The following is a 16,678-nucleotide window of genomic DNA, read 5'->3' on the forward strand; positions in this document are numbered from 1 at the left end:
AACACCCAACCCAGTGCAAGTATGTATTGTCTCTCCCCTCACTACCCATAATTAAATTATAAATTTTAAGTTAAATATTATATAATTAATATGTAATATCCCATATCCCCCGAGCATGAACGAGAAAAAATCATATATATAAAGAGCTTTCGTAACACATTAATAAGACATTTTATTCACGAGATAAGTTGAATAAATAAATAAAATCAAGATTGACTATTAGTTGATGTGTATCACTACAATCTTGAACCCCGATAATATCACGGGGAAAATAGGATTTTATTTCATAAAAGTAATGATAAAAATAAATTTAAATTTATAAAATTCAAATAAAAGTGTATACTTTATCACTCTACTTACCACCCAAAAAACGGTATCAATAATTTCTCACTACTTTTCCGCATAGAATTATACGCTTATAAGTTTGGACTCTGAGAGACTCCGTGTTTTACCAAGCAAGTCAGCCGCCGTGGTTTTGCGTCAAAGTCATCGCTAGCCTCTATTCCAAAACAACCCAAAAATAATAAAATTATACAAGTGCCTTGCCTTCATGGAAAATAATATATAGTTTTTAAATTTTTCCAAGCCTTCATTCGTCCATAGTGGAAGTCGATTTTCACTTGATCAAAATCGGTATGCTTATGGGCCTTTATTCTATTACATTTTATTAATTTAATAAGATCCTCATGGTTGAAAATGGGCATCAATGATTTTTTTTCTTTTGGTCAGTGGATGTTATTGGGGTAAGTCTGTGCCACAATTGTTGATGGAGATTAATAGACCCCACCATATGGTACAGTAATTAATTTCCAAATTTATTTGGGTTGATGAGACTTTACTATGTTGCTAATGGCCACTCTAAAGAAAAATAAATTATAATTAATATTACCGACCAAATTGTGCGCAATGTATTCAAAGTAATTGACTTCTTATGAGTTGGGTGTGCTTTGATTATTTGAAGTTACTCTTACTTTATATTTTAAAAGTATTAATTAATTAGTATAATATGAACGTTATTATTTGGATTGGTTTTGAAAAGATTAGATGACGCCATATATAAACCTTTATTGTGTATACTGTATACCGTTATCTATAATCTAAATTTATACGACATGTTTAAGTCCGACTGTGAGAGTTACCGAATCTGTACCTAAAATAATATGATTCACACAAAAAAGACAGGGCATTGCCCATTTTGCACTTTACACCAAGGACAAGGGCATGCCAGATACTCAAAAGGGTCCATTTCGTAAAGGTAATAGGGTGTGTGGCACGTGCACACTTGTGTCATGCGGCACGTTTCGGAACTGTCGATTCATGTATTAAATAGTAATGATTCACATGGACGGCCCCGCAGCTGTCCCATCGCGTGAGCCATACCCATCGACCACGTCCACTCGCTTGTACGTTATCCGCTCCCGCTTTGACCGATCCCTTAGAGCATAAATGCAGTTGTCAAATTCGAGTGTCTTTGGCAAAATAAACATATTCATGCCGTATATAACATCCAGCGTGTACCTGCTTTCCATGCTGTCCAAACACACGATGACATGGCCGGGGACTTAAAAAATTAATAAAATTCAACAAAATCAGCGGTGGGAAATGAATTTAGGAAACCATGAGCAATTAGATAAATGTCGTGATCAAGGGTGGTGATGAGTCGAACCGAAAAGGTTGGGTGGATTTCCGTTTCAGTGGGTTGCATACAAGGCAAAGGGGTTACGGTTTGCTGTCGCCTGTCGGGCTTGTGCCAGGGGAAATATGAAATGTATCTGTATTCGGTACTTGGTTTTATCACAAATGCCTTTCCGTCGTTTCCGGAGTGCAAACTAATGTCACGAATGCGTGTGCCTTTTTGCCGTCACAGCCCAATCCTAGGTTTCATTTTTATTTTTATATTTAATTCTTTTTATTCTTATATTCGAATTATAAAATTGGAAAAAAATAATATCCATAGATGCCATATAATAAAATTGTTCGTGATTATAAAGAGATGATCTGTTAGCCTCTCTGGATGGAAAGGAATTAAATCATTTAAAATTTGGGAAATTAATATAAAGTAAAAAAAAAGAAAAGGAAAAAGTCCAAAATATATGCGTCATGTTGGAAACTTACAATATATTAATTTTTTTTTTAGGCGGAAAGCTTGTGAGAAAGGATAGAACATCTTGGCGTGAGAATAGCAAAGCATTAGAAAATAGTGGGAATAAAAAGTAAAAACATTAAAATAGGGTGATTCTGTGGTTCATCGGGACATGATGGCAGAAGATGTAAAAAGAGAGGAAATTGAGGGGACAGTGGAAAGTGGGAAAGAGGGAAGGCCACATGACCGGATGACTCCAACTCGCTCAAAAACTCACCAAGTCTGCATTTGGAGGGATCTCTCCTGCCTCTCTATATATTTCAACGGCAACTTATGACCCATCCTTACACACCTCTCTGCTGGTTTCCAGGATTCTCCTTTCGCTCCCTCTCTTTCTCTCTCTAGATTGAGAGAGAAATAATTTCTCCTTTTTTTTCATTTACCAACTTTCTCGAGAAACTGAGCTCGGAGAAAATGACGAAAAATGTGGGAATTCTCGCCATGGACATCTACTTCCCTCCTACCTGTGTTCAGCAGGTGACTGATCTCGCCTCTGATTTCTCTTTCTTATCGTTGATTTTCTTGCCAGTGGCTTTGTCCTCTGTTTGGTTTCCGAGAAAATGGAGGAAAAATGAGAGAAAGGAAGGGAGAGTTGTTCGGTTTTAACTAGTGTCTGCTAAGTTTGATCAGATTCGAAATTTTAATCGTTTTGACTTTTTTGGATTTTCTCAGCAGTGAAATGGAGAAATATGAATCTGGATCATTGATCGCTCTTTTTCTCTATTTGTGAACCTTGGATTTTGATGCATTTTTTGTGTTTTTCTCTTGTGTGAATCTTTCTGCTCGTGGTTGGTTTAATTTGCACGGTATAGTGCAAATTTTGTCGAATGACTCCTAATTGATGAATTGGTTCTACGGTTGCTTGTTTATGGTCTTACTATTATCAGCATCCTTCTCATGATTTAAATCTAAGTCTTGGAACTTAAAGACTCCAATCCTCGATCTTTCCCATTAAGGAGGGGGCAAAAAATCACTAGAGCAGATGCAAGTGGAACAATTGCATCAGTTCAATTATATGCATGTGGATTTGATCTGCTGATTTTTATTTTATTTTATTTTTGTTTTGTTTTTGAAATATACTTTACTCAGGAATCAGTCACTAAAAGGTGCATCTCATTGATGTGGCAATGATACTTTAAAAAATTAATGACAGAATGATGTTTATTTTGTATTGAAATAGAAGGGTAAGTGTTAAGCATGTCTTTCAAGATGGAGATCCGGATGTTTGGTATTGGCAGTTTATTTTACTCTGTTTGGTATTCTAAAATAAAATTGATTGGATATGGTCCTTGAAAGTTTAAATTATAAAAATTGTTTGCCGTCTGGTGTTTTAAATTTTCTATTTTCTTTGTTCTCTGGAAAACTAATTTTGTGCCTTAACCCTTTCTTTTCAAATTATTTTCAAGTTACCTTTTCAACATATCTTCTTTGTGTGCAATCTCTCTCTTTTTTCATGTTTTTTAATGCAAAGTTTCTATTGCTATTATTATTGTTGTTGTTGTTTTTGTTTTTAAAAGAATCTCCTTTCCAATATTATTTCTAAATCCCTCATTTTGTGAGAAAAAGATCATAATATATTATTTGGTCAAATAAATGGTCTTATGGCTTTTCTAAAGTATCTGGGCTATAATTATTTATTTTTTTCGTTTTAAAGTTCTAAAGTTGTGGTTAGCATTCTATTATATTAGATTTGCAAAATCTTGTAAACCAATCACTTAATCACACATTACCTTTTGAATTTATCTGTTTCTGTTTCTTTTGAATGCAAAATAGGAAGCTCTGGAAGTTCATGATGGTGCAAGTAAGGGAAAGTACACTATTGGACTTGGACAAGACTGTATGGCATTCTGTTCGGAGGTGGAAGATGTCATCTCAATGAGGTTGTGAATCTACATTTGATCCTCGCTGTTCCTATGTATTGCAAACAACATTTATTGTAGTTTCTCACTTTGCAAATGAAGCCTCCTTATTTACTAGGATATTCACTGATTAAGGTAACGTTTGGTCAGAAAGGTGTAGATAATTATATTTGTGCAGCATGTCTTGAGAGGCTCTGGTCCTCTTTTGCTAAAAATGGGAAGGGAGCTGATTTATCATTACGAAACTTCTATCTTCCATGCATTTTTCTTAGAGATCTTTCTTGATTTTTTTTTTCCATTTCAAAAAATAAAATAAAATTGTGGACCTTTTAATAAGATGACAGTTATCTTTCAAGAAGTTATGAAAGTTTTTTGACAATCACATCTTACACTTTTCATATTGGGAAGATAAGTGGAGCTTAAACATCTTCATCAATGTTAAAATATATTATAACATTCAGTATGAAGTTGTGGTGTAAATGTCAAATGTTACATGACATTGAACCTTGAATTAATCAAGAAGTTTGGTATTATATTGGAAAAAAATTGGCTGCTAGAGTTGTCATACTCATAGGCCATGAGACCATTTTTATGATAACCATTTTATAATAGCTTCTTCATTGAACAGTTTGACAGTTGTTACCTCCCTCCTCGAGAAATATGGGATTGACCCAAAACAAATTGGTCGGCTGGAAGTAGGCAGCGAGACTGTGATAGACAAAAGCAAATCCATTAAGACTTTCTTGATGCAAATTTTCGAGGTATTTTTCCAAATCATTGTGATACATGTGCTCATCTCATTTGAAATTGTTTCCTATCTCTTGTGGGCTAAGCGTGATTGGACCTCTTGAACATATGGTTATGGTGGTTTTGAACATCAATGATTGAGGAACATATGGTGGGGTTCAGGGCTTTATCCAATTCAGGCACAAGTTAGACTCGTTAATTCATTGACTCAATGTTGGCTCATAGATATGCAACATTATTTTGTTACTGTTAGAAAAATTTGAGCCTCACCTTGTTTCGACCCATTTTGATAATATGAAAACCTAAGATTTTTGCCTATGATAGAAAATATTATATTTTAGCTGGTATTGCAGAGGTTTCTTAATGGCTATAGTGGTTCACAGCAAAGAATGCCACTGTTTCCATCTGTTTGGTATTTGATTAAGGTTTTACTTGTTTTTTCTTGCATGCTCCCTTTCTTTGTTATTAAAATCTTCAGCTTGAGACATTTCACTTCAGCCTTATCTGCATGTACCTCTTTGCTATAGATCTTCCCTTACACCAGGATTGGTTTGATGCAGTTTTTCTACGTTTTATTATTGTTAGATCTCTGTTTTTTCATGCATTTATATGGCTCTTTCCTCATGTAAAATAAGCAGGAATGTGGAAATAATGACATTGAAGGTGTTGATTCAAGTAATGCATGCTATGGGGGAACTGCAGCTTTATTCAACTGTGTCAACTGGGTGGAGAGTAGTTCATGGGATGGACGCTATGGACTTGTTGTTTGCACAGACAGTGCGGTATGAACATCTACTTTAGACTATATTGGACTACTATTCTGATAAAAAAAAATAATTGGACTACTATGACTTCAAACTTGCTTTGTTTGTCTTAAAAATATTGGTTAATGCATAGTAATCATCTTTATTGCTGAAAGCAAGGATGAAGGACTTGTATTTAAAAAATTCTATGATATTTAGAGCACAAAAATTTTCACATAACCTGACATCAGTATCGAGAAGTACAAGGTTACAGCAGTGGGGCTTTTGAGTCTTTTGGTGCATGTACTGGGTTGGGTTTAGTCTTATTTATGCATCAAAATATATCTAGATTTAAATCTTCTTCATGTGTTATAAGCTAGCAATGTTCTATTCCTTACTGGAGGTTTCCTTTATCAGGTTTATGCAGAAGGACCAGCTAGGCCTACTGGAGGAGCAGCTGCTATTGCTATGCTAGTAGGGCCTGATGCTCCTATTGCATTTGAAAGCAAATTGAGGGGAAGTCATATGTCACATGCATATGATTTTTACAAGCCTAATCTTGCTAGTGAATATCCGGTAATACTTCCTGCTCCCTCTTTTCCCTTTGTGTTGTTGTCAATTGTCTTGCATTGCCAATATTGACGTTTTTTTGTAAGTTGTGAAGTATAGCATATTCTTTAATTTGTAATTGAGGTCTAAGAGAATGATAGAGGCCATTTGAATTTATAATATTATTAATGTGCATTTCAATTCATGGAATTTATTATTTGAAAATCAACATTGCCAATTTGATGCACTAGAAAAATATATAATTCATGAAGTTTATTGAAATTTATGGTATATTTGTCTCAATCACCATTATGTTTCAATATCTGATAATTTATTCTGCAAAGTGAGCCTTCTGCTTGAGAAGGTGTTTCTTGAGAGAAACTTTGATTACTCCATTCTAACTTGTTAAAATAAATATTGGAGTACAGTCAACATGCTGCCTTGAAGACATTTAGATATGAACCACTTTTACTTGGGTCACAGTCTCATAAGCATATGTTTTATCAAATAATGTAGGATTTCTTGGCATAGCTTTTCTTAATCAATGATATATGCTTCACTTTTCTGCAAAAACAGTTCTGTAAAATAAAGGAACGGTTTTGTGAAATAAAGTAAAAAGTAACATGGAAACCTCCATTATTGAAACCGAGAACACTCTTTCATATGATTGCTCCATGATATGCATGTGCTCTTTTCTTACCTGAGTTACCTCTTTCATGGTTTGCATGTAACTGGGTTAAGTGAACCTTGGTATTAAGAATGCTTATGAAATCAAGAAACTAAAAAACTTACTCTTAAAAAGTTCACTGATAAGTGCCTTTGCAAAGAAACTACTTGATTTTTATTGTGCTGGTTTTTTGTGAAACCCATTTCCATGGTTTTGTGCATGCCTTGTTTCTTATACCCCAATTTTCAGTTTTTTCACTTATTAAAATTATGTTTCCAGGTTGTTGATGGGAAGCTTTCACAGACTTGTTATCTGATGGCACTTGATTCTTGCTATAAACTTTTGTGTTCCAAGTAAGTAGTTATTTAAATGGAAGCATTTTCCTCTCTTCTAACTTGGATTTTGGTGGTTATTTATACCATGCAAATGCATCATCTTCTTGCTTTCTATAGGTATGAGAAATTGGAGGGCAAGCAATTTTCCATTGCTGATGCTGACTACTTCGTATTTCACTCTCCATATAATAAGGTAGTTTATTTGGTGCCATGTTATTTTGGAATTTGGTATTTTTCTTTCTGGTTTTTTTAATTGCATTCTGTAGTACTTGAAGCAGTAATTTATTTGATTTTTTCCTTGAATTGCTGCAGCTTGTACAGAAAAGTTTTGCTCGATTAGTGTTCAATGATGTCGTGAGAAATGCCAGGTTCTAATCGTTTCTTTATTGATTAGAATAGTATCTTCAAACTTCAAGAAGTTTATTTTTTAAAGCGAATATAGGAAGTTATTTATTTGATACATATGCTCCTGGTCACTGATATGTTAGGTTTTGTTGGCAGCTCTGTCGATGAAGCTGGTAAACAAAAGCTGGAACCTTTTTCAAGTTTATCCGGTGATGAGAGCTACCAAAACCGGGATCTTGAAAAGGTATATTTGGAATCCCAACTGCAATCCAAGAACATAAAAAGAAATATGGAAGAGATGAGGGGTGGGGATAAGGGGTTTTGCTTCCTGATACCCATTTGAACAGAAATTCAACAAAATTCTCTTTGGTTCCTTTTAAGTTTGGAGATTTTAGATCAATTTTTTTGTAGGCATAGTGAGCATCTACTTATTTATGAGGTATCCATGTTTGTTGTGGAACTTCCTGCATTATTTGGGAAGATCTTTAATTACTCTGAAATCCAAGGGAACTGCTAATAATTCCAAAATATAAGTCTGTTAATTTTCCAACTTACCTCATCATTTTCTGTACAGATCAGTCTTGATTTGGCCCTCATATTCATGATGTTTTTCTGATTATTTTACTTGGATGAAAATAATTCTTGAATCTTAAATTATATTCTTGGTGGTGGAATAGTGTTGTACACACTTGTAGTTGCTGAGATTGGGATCCTTTCTGATGCTCACCTAAATGTCCCTCTACAGGCATCCCAACAAGTTGCAAAGCCACTATATGATGCAAAGGTGCAACCATCTACTTTGCTACCCAAGCAAGTTGGCAACATGTACACTGCATCTCTCTATGCAGCATTTGTATCTGTTCTTCACAATAAACATAGTGAGTTGGTAAGTGCTTCAGATACTTTCAGGGTTGACAGTCTGATGCCCCCACGTTACATGCTAGTATTTCCTTCTAAATGTGATATCTTTCATCATTTACAGAGTGGCAAACGGGTTGTGATGTTCTCATATGGAAGTGGTTTAACTGCAACAATGTTCTCATTTCAACTTCGTGATGGTCAACATCCCTTTAGCTTGTCAAACATTGCAACTGTGATGGATGTTGCTGGAAAGTTGAAGGCAAGGCATGAGGTACTCTCGTTATTCTTCATACATAAGATATGATCAAGTTCAGTATACTTTCATCAGATATTATGTATAATACTTAAACCTTGGGCCAGTACTGGCTTCATATCTCTGTATGAGTGAATTCTCTTTTACAATATGGGTGGCATAAGTCAGTTCTACTTCCATCATATCACTAAACATGCACATGCATGAAAGTCAATTCTACTTTCATTTCACATACATTCTAAAAGACAATTCAGCTTGTAGATAAGGGGGAAAACAAAAAAGGATGACTCATCCTAATAGAACATTTGCTTTCTTGTTTGTGCAGTTTCCTCCAGAAAAATTTGTCGAAATCTTGAAGTTAATGGAACATAGGTATGGGGCCAAGGACTTTGTGACAAGTAAGGACTGTAGCCTTTTACCTCCAGGCACTCACTATCTTACTGAAGTTGATTCCATGTACCGGAGATTCTACAGCAAGAAGGCTGGGAGCTGCACCTGTGAGAATGGTTCACTGGCCAATGGTCACTGATAACAAACAACAGATGTAATGCCAGGAGGTTGGCTGAAATGTTTTTATATGTTGTTGTCTGCAACTAGAGAAAATCTATGCTTCTATAGCTTTGTTTCATAAAGCAACTAGCTTGTTCCACCTTTAAGTGTTGTCACTTTTAATTGTCTTCAGTGGAATTCTTTTTATCTGTGACCCTTCACCTCTCTCTTTTATCTCATTTAAGTCTGCTTTAGCTTCATTTTTGCCCATTTAAGTTGTCTTTCACTTTTACTCAAATACCAAAACCCCATTTTGTTGGAGGATAATTTGTCAGTCTAAACTCAAAAGTCGTCGAACTTTTTATTCTTTTTCAAACTTGAGAGCTAACTTCAGTTGCAAGTTGCAACACAACTTTACCGTCGTTAATGCTCATGCTCTGTTTCAACAGAAAAATTAAATCTCCATAAAGTAGGAATCAGCATTCTTTGATCAAGGCAAGTATGATTAACATCTTAATGCTTTATCCTCTATTGGAAGTACTTGCTCATTATGCCTTGAAAGCCGCCTCCGAAAAGGCAACCTTTGGAAGTAGAGAAAAGTAATACCCATCTCCTCCGTGAAATTGATCGAGTCACAAAAATTCCCCCTTGTGCGTGGAATTTAAGAAACTGAAGAAGAGAGAAGAGAACTGAACTTGGGATGTCATCTTCTGTGTGATGTCTTTGGTTCAGAAAAATGCAAAACTTGACACCCAAGTCAAATGGCTGTAATAGGAATAGGATGGGTGCTGAGGAGAGTTGTTGTTTGGTTGGGGCCCCAAATGATGAAAAAACAGAAACGGAAAAGAGCTTCAAACGAGTAATCCCCAGGACAGGTGAGAGGAACAGGAGTTGGGCGACATAAAATTCTATGGAGTCGGAGAGTGTAGAAAGAAAGAGATGGGACAAGTGGTCCAACGCTTTTTGTAGGAAAACAAAACATGAAAGGATGTGAGACAAGTGGCTAAATGGTTGTAGGCCGCAACAATGTCGGGGTTGAGCAAGGCAAATAGTGCCGCTATTCATAAACGTGAAAGAGTGATAAGAGGAACCAACAGATGTGGCCCCTTTGGTTTCTAGACAACAAAAGGTGGTGGTGGTGGTGTTTGGTAAGGCAATGGGTGTTTATCAGCATTCAAATTTGTGTTCCATTTGCAATTATACTTGTGGGGAGTAGCTCAACTTTAGGGAGGAGGAACCCAAAGAAAAAGAAGTTCCAATATCATATAAAATTTGACAGATTTCAAGAGTATGAGGACAATTTTGTGCTCAAGAAAATGCCAAAAACCAATTAGCCATTGTTTTTCTTTTCTTCTCGAAGTTAAAAGGGAGATTTAATCGATATTTCACCTACAAGTTAGGAGAAAAGGGGAGGAATCTAAATGTACCAATCCATGGCCAAGTGCAACTGTGAGGGTGGGGTAATACTAATGCTTTTCCGGTAGTACGTGGACCACCAAAGGTACGTGGTGGCAACCAATCAAAGCCATTTATTGAGTCAGAAAAATGAAAAACCTTTTTCAGACCTTTTCTGACACAACCCGTGTAGCTCATTGGTTGAGAGTTGAGACCACCTATCATCTGTGGGGTGGTCCACTGAAAACGACCCATGACAAACCTATTGGTGGGCCTAGGGTAGGTCCCAACACGTGCCCCTATCCCATCCATCGCTTGACTCTTTTGATCCATTCTCCGCCGTCGATTCTCACAATCCTTTAAACAAATCCTAGGGTTTGAGGCTTGATCCGTTTTCTTCTTTTGATCCTCCCATTTTATTTAATCTTGGTCCCTGGTTTTCTCTCTCTTTCTTTCCCTCTATGGCAGTTCCATGTATATTAGCCCTTAAAATTCCTCTGACCCCTCTTCCTCTGTTTCATCAAAACCAAAAACACGTAATAAAGAGAAAAGAGGTCTTCAGTTTTCTCTAGAACCAAACAGTACTTTGGGTCTCTTTTTTGTGGAATGGCGTCGTTGCAGGAACACGAGATCGATCAAGACGACGAAGTTGGAACCTCTGATCTCAGCAGCAGTGCCGGAGAGCCTGAAGAGGAGAACAACGCCAACGATAATGGGATGTCGAAGCCTTCGTCTTCCGATCAAACGACGACGTTTCAGGCTTTGTCGATGAAGGAAGAGCCGGTGGATTCGGAACCAGATGCGGAGCAGAAGCCACAGGCGCCATCGATTGGGGTGGTGCCGGTCATTCAGATGCAGATGCCAATGCCGATTCCGATGCCCATGCCGGTATCGTCGGGACGGCGTTCTTCTACAAAGGACCGCCACACCAAGGTGGAGGGTCGTGGTCGGAGAATCCGGATTCCGGCCACTTGTGCTGCCAGGATCTTTCAGCTGACCCGGGAACTGGGTCACAAGTCTGATGGTGAGACCGTGCGGTGGTTGCTCGAACACGCTGAGCAGGCTATCATCGAAGCTACAGGAACCGGCACTGTCCCTGCTATTGCAGTTTCCGTCGGCGGAACCCTCAAGATTCCTACTTCGTCGTCATCGAACCCAGAAGGAGAGGCTCCAAAGAAAAGAAAGCGGCCGGCGAACAGTGAGTTTTATGACGTAAACGATGGTGTTTCAGTGTCGTCGGGTCTTGCCCCGGTCGGAGCCACCGCTGTGGCGGCAGCGGCCCCACAAGGACTCGTACCCATATGGGCCGTCGGAAACGCCGGAATGATGATCCCACCCAACGCTGTCGCAGCTGGCACGTTCTGGATGATCCCACCGACCGCAACCCCCGTCGCGGGACCCCCAAACCAGCCACAACTCTGGACGATTTCACCCTCAGTAAGCCCCGTTTTCAATATGTCTGCCCGACCCATTTCTTCATTCGTATCAGCGACTCAGCCTGGAATGAATCATCCGCCAGCTCTCGACGTCCGAGCTCCGCCGGTGCTCTGCAACAGCGCAACGATCTCAGCAACCACCAGCACCGCCGGAGCAAGAGCGGCGAAGAAGTCGACCATGGCTCCGTGTGTAAGTTCAACAACAACTACAACGAATACCAGTGCTACTAAACCCCAAATGCTGAGAGACTTCTCTCTGGAAATTTATGATAAAAAGGAGCTACAGTTCATGGGTAGGTCCGGTAATCAACAAACACAATCTTCCAAGCCATGAGGAGAGGACAGAGAAAAGGGTTAGTTCATAAGAAAAAAAAAAAAGTGTTTAGATTTTTCTCTCTATATTTTTTTTTTTTGGTTGTTTGTGTTTTTAATTTTTTTTTTTTTTTTTAATCTTTGTTTCAAATGGATCAACCTTAGAATATTTGTGCTGCCTTGCAATATACACCACAGTTCTACCATCAAGCCCATTTTTTCTGTCTATTTCATAGTATTATGATGATTATCATTTAAATCTCGAATTGGTTTGTTGTTTTTTGGATTTAAGTTCCGAAGTGAAGGAGGGAAGCTGGGGTGAAGTAGAGAATTCTTAATTGAAGAAGAGATATGGGTTATGACTTATGAGGCCTTTTTCGGCTCGGGCAAGTACTGGATATTTTTTGAAAAGAAAACCAGAAAAAAGTGCTTTCTGGACATTTTGGAAAGTTTTTGGTTATTTGGGAAAATTGGTGAGTACAATGGGAGAATTTTCCTATCCATAGGAAACTATGGTGAGGGGCAACTCCCCGGGTACAAGTACGTCAAAGCCAAAAGGTACCACCAGATACAGCAGTTTGCCCTTTTGGGGTGAAAACTTTTTCCTATTCGGGTGGATTTTCTTGGAAATTTAACCCATTCGAACTCGGGTCACACCCATATGTGGATTTGGGCTCTCAAGTATTACCCCCACGTGACTTTGAGACTCCCACGTGCAAGTGGGCCGTAGTGGGCTGAGTTCGTTGTGGGGCGTGGGCCCAACCATCAGAACATAACCTACCCCAAGAAATGCTCAATGCCAATCCCCAATCCCGCAATGCCACCCACGCGTTTTCACTTCAACGCCTCCTATCCCTTGACTTCTTGAGGAGGCCGCAAATGTGTTCCAGACTCTCTCCCAGCGTGTGGTGGGCGAGTGAAATCAAATGGTTGTCCATCTAATGTGGGCCTGGCCTAAGTTGGGAAGCTGTCATGGGGTAGACAGGATGTGGGCCCCAGTGGCCCCAACGGTTTCCCATCTCTATCTGGGTTGTGACTTGAGAATAGGTGGGCCCGATGTGCACTCATTTTTTGTGGTCCATTCTCTTAGGGGGTGGTTTGATCGAGAATGAAAGCAGCGAAGATGGGGGCCCAGTACGTCACTAACCCAATTTGAGCTGGTCCACAATGTCCACCACCACCCTTTGCCCTCAATCTGAGGTGGGTGAATCCTGACCGTAGGCTTATATGAAATGATGTACGTGAAGGTTGACAGATGTTAGGTAGTGAGAGTGACTGGGTCGCTGAGTTGGTTTTATTTATTAAATGGTGGGTGTATAGCATACCTTATCATGATTCATGATACATTGAGAAAAACCTTAAACATCTATTCCGTATTCAATACATGAAATAACTTTTTGAATTTATACGTATGATCAAATTTAAGTCCTGTTGATTCAGACTTTGGTACGATAGCGGTAAGGTGGGTCCGTACATGACACTTAATCCACATTTTGTAAGCAAGTTTACTATTAATTATGCCACACCATCATCATCTTACAAACTCTCTCTAAACCCTCACTTCTCATCATTCTTTCAACCTTTATACTTTCCATTTTATTTGATTTTTGGTGCCACTCAAATATTTACTATGACCCCTCTGTTATGCCTATTCAGTGTTCACTGATCCAATCCAAGTCAACGGAAATTACCAGGAAATAAAAGGACTTCAAAACTGCACGACTCATCTCTACCACCGGATTACATCGGTGATGGGACCAGGATTAGTGCGTCTGTACAGATCAATGAATGGGCCTAGCCACGTGTACGGTATTAGTGGGTCCACATGATGGGTATTTTACTATCATATAGTAGCAGAGAAGAGAATCGAGTGCCTCGCGGGCACTGCTTTAGAGTAAATCATCGATTCCTTGTTCTCTATTGTTGACTACCAATTTATTCACGTTTTTCCCGTTTGTGAATGATGACAAAGTCTTAAAAAATAGTAAAAGAAATAATTATTAAGTTCAAATTCTTCGTAATTGTGGGATCTTTCTCTAATGTGGTCTTGAAGTGCACCATTCTCTCAATTGACTGTTTGGTTAGAAGTATCGATTGGAAACCACCCTCAGTTGGATGACCCTATGGCCCTTAGCCGATGACTGATTCAACTTAAAGTAAGTCAGATGGATAAATTCTATATAGATATAGTATGACTAAGGCATGATTGTCTATTATGCATTTACATATCCATTAATATGTAGATTGTATGTTTAGCATGCTCCATATTAACTACAGTCGTTATGAGAAATATTTCATTATCAGCGACTAATCATGACGAGACAACTATTATGCATCGATATTGTACAATCAAACGTAACTAAGGTACTATTAAAACACTTGGTAAGACATTACACCGTAAAATGTATAAATAACCATGTGGACTTTACAAAGATGAGAGATTTTTTTTTTGAAAATGATTTTGATTGGCTTAAGTCACTTACTAATTTTAACATCATAGGAATGGACATGGACAAATCATTCGAATAGCTTTTATGCAGGGATTATAACCGTTTGCCTCTTCAAGAACTTAGATGGAACTGTTGGCTATCTTTATTTCCAGCTTGTGGCAGCTAAACAAGACTACTCGCTCGAATTATACTACAACACTAATTTTTCTCCATTTTTTTTTTCATTTATCATTTTTCTTCCCTTTTATTTTTTTTCTTTTATCCTACCCCTTTTCCTTCAACTATCAAAGTGAACCCTTTTAACCTCAAATTTGGGTGGTTAAATCTCTACTTCATTAACTCATGCTTTCTAATGTCAACAAGTTGATATGTTCAGTTTCAAAAAATCCCCAACAAAGAAAAAATAATAATACTACTAATAATTTTCTTATATTTATTTTTTTAATAAAAATATTAAAAAAATTAAATATAATTAAAATTAATTAAAAACTTATATATTTTCAAATTATTTAATTTTTTCATTTTTATTTTATTTTTCTTTTTTCCTTTTGTTCTAATATTTTCTCTCAAATTTCTTGGTAACCAAACATAGGTAAAAGTTCCCAACCCACAAAGCACTTGGCAGCACGAAAGCCCCATGGCCCTTGGACAACATGCTGCATTTATGAAGCTCCTTCAAGTAATCACATTAATGTTGCCAAACAAATGTTAGCAAAAAGGCAGGAGAAAAAAAGAAAAGAAAAAAAAAAACCCCACCTAGTTTTTGATTGAAAATAATGATAAATGAGGAGAAGAACATTGAAGGAAGTGAGTATCCCAAGTATGGAATAGGACGGAAACCCCATCCCATGATTGTCATCCATTCACTCCATAATTGAATGATCACCAAATGGGTAGACCATTTCCTTTTAACCCTTTGCTGGCCTACCCAGAGGGATCATATGGGCATATATATATATATATATATATATATATATATATATATATAAGTTAATAAATGGAGGCCACACAAGCACCCATCTTAGCTAGGCTTCTTCAAAACCTAACACTTAGGCATCCTATCCTCAAGGAATAAGTTTTGCCCCCACTATATATAGACATATACTATATATATGTGCACCGACAAATGGGATCAGAGTAATATTCCATTTTTCAAAACCCATTTTGGACATATTCTCTAATAAAAAGCATTTCAAGATTTTTTACTTAGATATTTTAGTGATTTCAATACAAACTTAGAGGAAAATATCTTAGCTTGTGATCTATCAGGTAAGAGCTGATCATTTGAGTGCCAAGTGACCAAATTGTATAGGGTGGGATGGATTTTTTGTTTTTGTTTTTTTTTTCTCAATTCAGTAGGCATGTGGGGACAAAAGCATTGACACATAAACGAGGTGGCTCCTCGGACCCTGATGGCTGAAAATGAAATGTTAGTGGCTATTGGAACAATGATACCACCAACATGAAAGTTGGACCACAATCATGAACTTTGAATCCCACATCGAAACCTGCTCACCAGTCACCACCTGGGTATATTACTAGTGCTGTTTGGTGGCACTTGAGTCTAAACCTAGTCAACTAACACTCATCATCATGTGAATTTCACCCACAATCTTCTTCTATTATACATCACCACAACAAAAATTAATAATTTTCTTTTTACTTTTGTTAAATTAAGAGAATTTAATGAAACTCATTTCATTTTTGGGGTTCAAGAGATGGGTGAGCATAACGAGTCTTAGCTATAAGTCATGACTTGGTCAACTCCATTTGTTCATCGTGGACTCAAATTTTATAATCTTCATAGATCATATGATCAAATCTATATTTATTTTCTTAATTTACTAAGTTAAAAAGAAGTTACTTTATTTTTTTCAATTTATTAAGCTTATATGTAAACTCGAGTGAAACTACACACGTCAGAGAGTGTACATAAATTTATTTTCTCGAGTTATTAAATTTAAAAAGGATTATTTTATTTCTCTTATTTATTTATTAAGCTAACGTGTAACCCCAAAAAAAAATTACATATGAGAAAGGGTTATTTTGAATGTACGAATATATTATGAACTCAAATCTTATAAATTTAAATTT

The 16,678-nt window shown here is 37.3% G+C and overlaps 2 protein-coding genes across 3 annotated transcripts; both read left to right on the plus strand.

The window, feature by feature from the left end:
- The first annotated feature begins 2,255 nt into the window (after positions 1 to 2,255).
- LOC100244379 (hydroxymethylglutaryl-CoA synthase) lies at positions 2,256 to 9,212 on the plus strand. The gene is made up of 12 exons (XM_002282398.5): positions 2,256 to 2,620; positions 3,917 to 4,023; positions 4,631 to 4,763; positions 5,388 to 5,531; positions 5,910 to 6,068; positions 6,988 to 7,061; positions 7,161 to 7,236; positions 7,356 to 7,411; positions 7,545 to 7,632; positions 8,134 to 8,274; positions 8,371 to 8,520; positions 8,828 to 9,212. Exons 1-12 carry the CDS (start codon positions 2,558 to 2,560, stop codon positions 9,029 to 9,031), a joined length of 1,395 nt encoding a protein of 464 aa, XP_002282434.1. The 5' UTR covers positions 2,256 to 2,557; the 3' UTR covers positions 9,032 to 9,212.
- Positions 9,213 to 10,314: 1,102 nt separating this feature from the next.
- LOC100249539 (transcription factor TCP9) lies at positions 10,315 to 14,145 on the plus strand. Of its 2 annotated transcripts, none has more exons than XM_010663110.3 (2): positions 10,315 to 12,175; positions 13,791 to 14,145. In XM_010663110.3, the coding sequence occupies exon 1, from the start codon at positions 10,993 to 10,995 to the stop codon at positions 12,154 to 12,156; it is 1,164 nt and encodes a 387-aa protein (XP_010661412.1). In that variant the 5' UTR covers positions 10,315 to 10,992; the 3' UTR covers positions 12,157 to 12,175; positions 13,791 to 14,145. The 2 variants fall into 2 exon arrangements, with proteins under 2 accessions (XP_010661412.1, XP_002282409.1); XM_002282373.4 differs by lacking the exon at positions 13,791 to 14,145 and adding an exon at positions 12,427 to 13,540.
- The last annotated feature ends 2,533 nt before the right edge of the window (positions 14,146 to 16,678 follow it).

Source organism: Vitis vinifera, chromosome 2 (assembly GCF_030704535.1).
Source record: "Vitis vinifera cultivar Pinot Noir 40024 chromosome 2, ASM3070453v1".
Lineage (NCBI taxonomy): Eukaryota > Viridiplantae > Streptophyta > Magnoliopsida > Vitales > Vitaceae > Vitis > Vitis vinifera.